This window comes from Myotis daubentonii, chromosome 15, assembly GCF_963259705.1.
Source record: "Myotis daubentonii chromosome 15, mMyoDau2.1, whole genome shotgun sequence".
In the NCBI taxonomy this organism is placed as follows: Eukaryota; Metazoa; Chordata; class Mammalia; order Chiroptera; family Vespertilionidae; genus Myotis; species Myotis daubentonii.
In genome coordinates, this window is record NC_081854.1 from 660,243 (window position 1) to 666,688 (window position 6,446).

Here is a 6,446-nt window from a genome sequence, read left to right on the forward strand (position 1 = left end):
GGGCCTTGACCTGTGTGGCTCAGTGGATAGAGCGTCAGCCTGTGGACTGAAGGGTCCCGGTTTGATTCCCGACAAGGGCATGTACCTCAGTTGCAGGCACATCCCCAGTGGAGGGCGTGCAGGAGGCAGCTGATCGATGTTTCCCTCTCATCCCATGTTTCTGACTCTGCCCCTCTCCCTCTCTGTAAAAAGATCAATAAAAAATATTTTCAAAAAGTTTAGCGCCCTGGCCGGTTTGGCTCAACGGATAGAGCATTGGACTGCGGACTCTGGGGTCCCGGGTTTGGTTCTGGTCGAGGGCATGTGCCTTGGTTGCGGGCACATCCCCTGTAGGGGGCGTGCAGGAGGCAGCTGATCGACGTTTCTCTCTCATCTATGTTTCTAGCTCTCTATCCTTCTCTCTGTAAAAAATCAATAAAATATATATATAAAATATATATATATAAAAGTTTAGGAAAGCTTGGCCCGTGTGGGTCAGTGGTTGAGCATCAAACTATGAACCTGGACATCCCGGTTTGATTTCAATAGGGCACCTGCGGGCGCTGTGGCTGGATCCCCAGTGGGGGGCGTACAGGAGGCAGCTGATCAATGATTCTCGCTCATCATTGATGTTTCTATCTCTCGCTCCCTCTCCCTTCCGCTCTGAAATCAATTAAAATATATTTAAAACAAAAATAAAGAGGAGGCACAGCCCACCTATTCCACTTCCCACTCATCACCCAGCTCAGGTTGAGTCCTTTTGCACAATAAGCCCTCCCCCCCCCCCCCGCCTTTCCCGCGCTGGGGGAAGGGACTACATTTCCCAGAATGCGTAGAGTGGAGCGGCAGCATCGCTATCCAATAAGAAGGTAGGGGAGAGGGGCTCTCGCGGTTGACGCATTACGGGAGGGCGGTACTTCCGGCTACTGCCTCGGCGGCCGCGTTAGCTGCTCTAAAACTGGTTTGTAGGACTTTCCGGAGCCCCGCTCAGTCAGGACCGAGGTGCCGGGTCCAAATTTCCGGGAGTCGTTCTCCGCGCCGCACAAACGCAGGTGTGAGGCTCGGCGACCCCGCGAGGGACCCGCTTCAGGGCGGGAGGGAACCGCCCCCTCGCCCGCCGCCGCCGCCCTCTCCGCCGGCTGAGCCCGATGGCGGCGGCCGCGCCCAGGCGCCCGGCTGAGGTGAGCGCGTCCCCCGGCCTCCCCGCCTCCCGACCCAGCCCCGCAGCCCGGGGGCGGACGCCCGTCCTCCTGCAGCCCCGACCCCGCGCCAGGACCGCGAGGCGCTCGGCGGTGACCCCCGGTGTGACGGGGAGGAGAGGGGAGGGGCGCCCTGAAGACCAGCTGCCCCGACTGCGGGCGGTCAGGCGGCGCGCGTCCCGGCCCTCGGGGCCAGCCGCGTCCAGGGAGGCCCTGTGTATCCGGGGCCAGCCCCCTCCCCGGTCCCGCGGCTGCGGAAGTGCTGGTGCGACCACAGGGAAGGGGGGGGGCGTGACCCCGACCCTCACTGTCCCCGACCCCCACCCTCACCTTCTCTGGAGCGCCTTCTTTCGGACTCGGAGAGCAGGTCCCCAAACTGGGGTGTCCGGGAGCCTGGAGGAACCCCAGGCACAGGACCCCCTCCTCCCACGCCAGGGCCGCATGCAGGCGCCTGCATTGCCTTCAGCCCATAAACACCCGCGGGGAGGCTGTGCCAGGAGCTGCTCGCGGGCCTCGGGCAGAGCTGAGCTGAGTGTTCGGGAAGCTTCTGTCTCTCTTCCTGGGGACCAAGAACACACGCGGGACATTGTCCTCCCTGAGCCCCTGAGGCCACAATGGCACCAGGAGGTGGATGGTCCTTTGAGTTGGGCGATTGGGAGGAGGACAGGCACGGGGTGCATGTGTGTGTGTGGGGGCGGGGATTGTGGGTTCTCAGTACAGGAGCTTTTTCTGGTTTCAGCTGCCCCATCCTGCCACCAGGTGTTAGAAAAAGGCGATACCCAAGTCAGGGGTCCAGGTGGAACACAAATCACACCCGGGAGCCAGGCGGCAGGCAGACACCTTTACTTCCACGGAGAAGGGTGGGGCACGTGGTCTGGATGCAGGTGTACACCCAGCAGGTGGTCTGCTCAGATTTCTAACCTCTGACACCCGTGACCTGTCCCTTACTCTTGATTGGAGCTCAGGCGCACAGTCTTTCACGATTGGCTAATACAAAGGGAGGGTATGGGCTCTGCTGTTTCAAGGTGGGGGCCCCCAGGGGAGCTGTAAGTCATGCAGCCAACATGGCAGCTGCCAAGCCACACAGTCCACCATGGCGGCCTTCTCAACTGTTCTTTGACAGAAGAGATGATTTGTTTCTTCTCATACAGGCCTGGGTGACCTTTGAGGACGTGGCCGTGTACTTCTCCTCGGAGGAGTGGGAGCTCCTTGATGAGGCTCAGAGACGCCTGTACCACGATGTGATGCTGGAGAACTTGGCCCTGATGGCCTCCCTGGGTAAGGCTTTCCAGCTCCCCTGTGCCCCTGGCAGGAGTGTCTGCCCTTCCCTTTCCCCCGGAGCCAGTCTGTCCTCACACCAGGATCAAGGCACACGGCTTTCTTCCCCAGGACCCTGGATGGGTGCTGTGCTTACACCCCTGCATGAGTGCTGTGCTTACACCCCTGCATGGGTGCTGTGCTTACACCCCTGCATGGGTGCTGTGCTTAGTTGGTTTGAGGTTTGTGCATGGGCCTCTCCTTCCTTCAGGAGCCCCAGACTTGCAGGGAAGCAATCAGGGCAGGAGTCTTCCAGTGAACCCACTGGATACACCTGACTTGCTTCTCCCTGACCGCATGACTTTGTTCAGCTCCCAGGCCCGTGTGTACCTAGATTCTGCTGGCTCCTTCCAGCTGACATTGCCTCAGGCCTGCCTGGGCCAGGGATCCCCATGACTGACATGGTTCCTCCTCCCATGGACTGTGGCTGTTCTTGCAAGACCCTCCTTCGAAGTTCTCTGTGTACTTGGTTTTCTTTTCCGTTGGCTGTGATGTGCTGAGTTGTTCTGGGCTGGCTGGGTACTCATGGTGCTGTCCCTCCCTCAGTACCTGTATACGTTGCCATGCCTGTGCTCACTGAGGGAGTTGGGTTGGGTTAGAAAGAGGTGGTTCAAAGGATGTACATGAATCCCAGCTCAGCAAAATGTTAGGAATGGCACCTGGAGGGGGGTGTGATGCCGGTGCTGTGTTCAACTCATACCAGACGCCTACTGTGTTGAACTAGTGTTTTGTTTTTGTTCTATATACATATTATTGATTTTTTTACAGAGAGGAAGAGAGAGAGATAGTCAGAAACATCAATGAGAGAGAAACATTGATCAGCTGCCCCTGCACACCCCCCACTGGAGATGTGCCCACAACCAAGGTACATGCCCTTGACTGGAATCGAACCTGGGACCTTTCAGTCTGCAGGCCAAAGCTCTATCCATTGAGCCACACCGGTTAGGACTGAACTAGTGTTTTGATCCCATGCCTGGGGCCACACTTCATTTCTGTCTATCTTTCCCCTTCCTTGACACTTCACCAATTTCTCAGCTCTTTCACTTATTGGTTCTACTCTCACCTCCAGCCTCACATCTCTGCACTGTGTGTCTCACCTGGTTTCCTCTCTACTCCATCTCTGACTCGTTGGGCCTCTATGCATTGTGTCCTGAGGTGTGTGCATATTTCTAAAAGTCCCTGAATACTAGCTGCCCTGTTACAGTTGTATTTTCTTGCACTTTAACACACATGTCTGCACAGCTTTCGTGTGTCGCCAGTAGCAAAGTTCTCTTGGGAAGTCGTTGTTGAAGTGAATTGTGGACCTGTGTCTACTCTCTGTGTACACTGCATGGTTGTGTCCTTCACCACGTGAGGCCTCTCACCGTCTGTGCTCTTCATAGCCCAGTACTGCGGAGCAGCCCATCCTCAACCTGAACCAATTCCCTGGTCCTGCACACAATGCCAAGGACTTGTTCCTGGGTTTGTCTGACACGTGTGTTGACTGCCCCTTCCCACCAGAGTCAACATGCACTTAACCGGCACTTTTCGTTTCCAGGTTGTTGGCATGGAGCCCAGAATGAGGAGGCCCCGTCTGAGCTCAGCAGTTCTTTACAGGGAGGGTCCCAGGTCAGGACCTGCAAGGCAGGTGTGTCTCCCCCGGAGGCCCATCCCTGTGAGCTGTGTGGTGTGGACGTGAGAGACATTTTGCACTTCACTGGGCACCATGGGCAGACCCTGTACAAGACGGGGGCCTGTGAGAAACAGTTGGATGTTAGCGCGGAACTTGAGCATCAGAAGCAGCCCACGGGAGAGATGTGCTTCGGAGGCCGCATGGATAGAGCCTCCTTTGGAAAGGACTGCAGATTCTGTGTGTCAGGGCAGCCCGATTCCTGTGAGGCGGTTGTGAGGGACTTCCTGGCCAGCTCAAGATTCCTCCAGCATCAGGCTGCACACGCCAGGGAGAAGTCAAACCAGGGAACTGAGTGCGGAACAGCCTCTCATAAGGAAAGAACTCTGTCTGACCCAGAATACACTAAAGATTTTAATTGCAAACGCAAGCTTGTTCAGCACCAGAGAGTCCTCTCTAACGAAAGAGGCTACAAGTGCAGTGAATGTGGAAAATCTTACAGCAAAAGCTATAGTCTGAATGACCATTGGAGAGTTCACACTGGGGAAAAGCCTTATGAGTGCGGGGATTGTGGGAAGTCCTTTAGGCAAAGCTCTAGCCTCATCCAACACCGGAGAGTTCACGCCAGAGCGGAGCCTCAGAAGTGTGAGTTATGTGGAAAATTATTTAGCAACAAGTCCAACCTCATTAAACATCAAAGAGTTCACACTGGAGAAAGGCCTTATGAGTGTGGGGAATGTGGGAAGTCCTTTAGCCAAAGCTCTGCACTCCTTCAACACCGGAGTGTTCACACAGGGGAAAAGCCATATGAGTGCAGTGAATGTGGGAAGTTCTTTACCTACAACTCCAGTCTCATAAAACACCAGAGAGTTCACTCTGGGTCCAGGCCCTATGCCTGCAGTGAATGTGGAAAATCCTTTACTCTAAAGTCTCGCCTGATTGATCACTCCAGAGTTCATAGTGGAGAAAAGCCTTATAAGTGCAGCGAATGCGGGAAATGTTTTAGCCAAAGCTCTGTGCTTCTTGAGCATCAGAGAATTCACACTGGAGAAAGGCCTTATGAGTGCAGTGAATGTGGGAAATTCTTTACTCACAATTCTAGTTTCTTAAAACACCAGAGAGTTCACACAGGGGAAAGGCCTTATGAGTGCAGTGAATGTGGGAAATGCTTTACTTACAGCTATACACTCATCAAACACAGGAGAATTCACACGGGAGAAAGGCCTTATGAGTGTAGCCAATGTGGGAAATCTTTTAGCCAAAGCTCTGCACTTTTTCAGCATCAGAGAGTTCACACAGGGGAAAGGCCTTATGAGTGCAGTGAATGTGGGAAATTCTTTACTTACAGCTCTAGTCTCATCAAACACATAAGAATTCACACAGGAGAAAGGCCTTATGAGTGTAGCCAGTGTGGGAAATCTTTCAGCCAAAGCTCTGCACTTTTTCAGCATCAGAGAATTCACACTGGAGAAAGGCCTTATGAGTGCAGTGAATGTGGAAAATGCTTTACTTACAGCTCTAGTCTCTTAAAACACCAGAGTTCACACCAGAGAAAGGCCTTATGAGTGGTGAATGTGGGATATCTTTTAGGCATAGTTCGAACTTCATTAAACATCAAAGATTTGCCCTAGCTGGTTTGGCTCAGTGGATAGAGCTTCGGCCAGTGGACTGAAGCGTCCCAGGTTAATTCTGGTCAGGGGCACATGTCTGGTTTGCAGGCTTGATCCCTACTAGGAGGTTGCAGGAGGCAGCTAATAAGTAATTCTCATCATTGATGTTTCTCTCTGTTCCTCTCTGGAATCAATTTAAAAAAATTAAAGATTTCACACTGCATAAAGGCCTTGTGAATATTGCATGTGGAAAATCATTTTATGTTCAACTCCAGGCACCTCCAGGTCTTATTGCTCAAGCTACTGTTAATATTGAGGTTCTAGTCACTGTTTTGGGTCCTTTGAAGTTGACCTGTTTGCTAGTATGAAGAGCTGAACAGCATTGGTTGGGATCCTAAACTTTGTGTGCCTCAGAGGGCAGAGTGTGATGGCGGAATATACATCCTCAGTTTTGGCCCAGTTTGCGTTGCTGCTCGCAACCTTTAGGAAGGACGGAGCTTTGTGACCCTATATTGTAGCTTCGAAACCGTGATTTGGGGGTTCTGAGTTCAACCTGAGAAGGGGGTTCTTGTGACAACCTTCACTGCTTCTGAGAGCAACATGAACTTGTTTTCGTTCACAGGACCTCTTGTCTCATGCTCAGCACTGGTGAGGGACCCTCTGTCCCTGCAGGTCCTGCAGTGGAGCTGTGGGCCCTGAGGTCCTGACTTCTGTAGGCACCATCACTGGTTT

The 6,446-nt window shown here is 53.6% G+C and overlaps 1 protein-coding gene across 1 annotated transcript; it reads left to right on the top strand.

Moving 5' to 3' along the window:
* Positions 1-913: 913 nt before the first annotated feature.
* On the top strand, positions 914-5,937 carry LOC132216451 (zinc finger protein 154-like). The gene is given in 4 exon segments (XM_059665653.1): positions 914-1,160; positions 2,330-2,456; positions 4,033-5,638; positions 5,640-5,937. Coding segments are annotated over 4 exon segments (1,803 nt in total). The 5' UTR covers positions 914-1,127; the 3' UTR covers positions 5,677-5,937.
* The last annotated feature ends 509 nt before the right edge of the window (positions 5,938-6,446 follow it).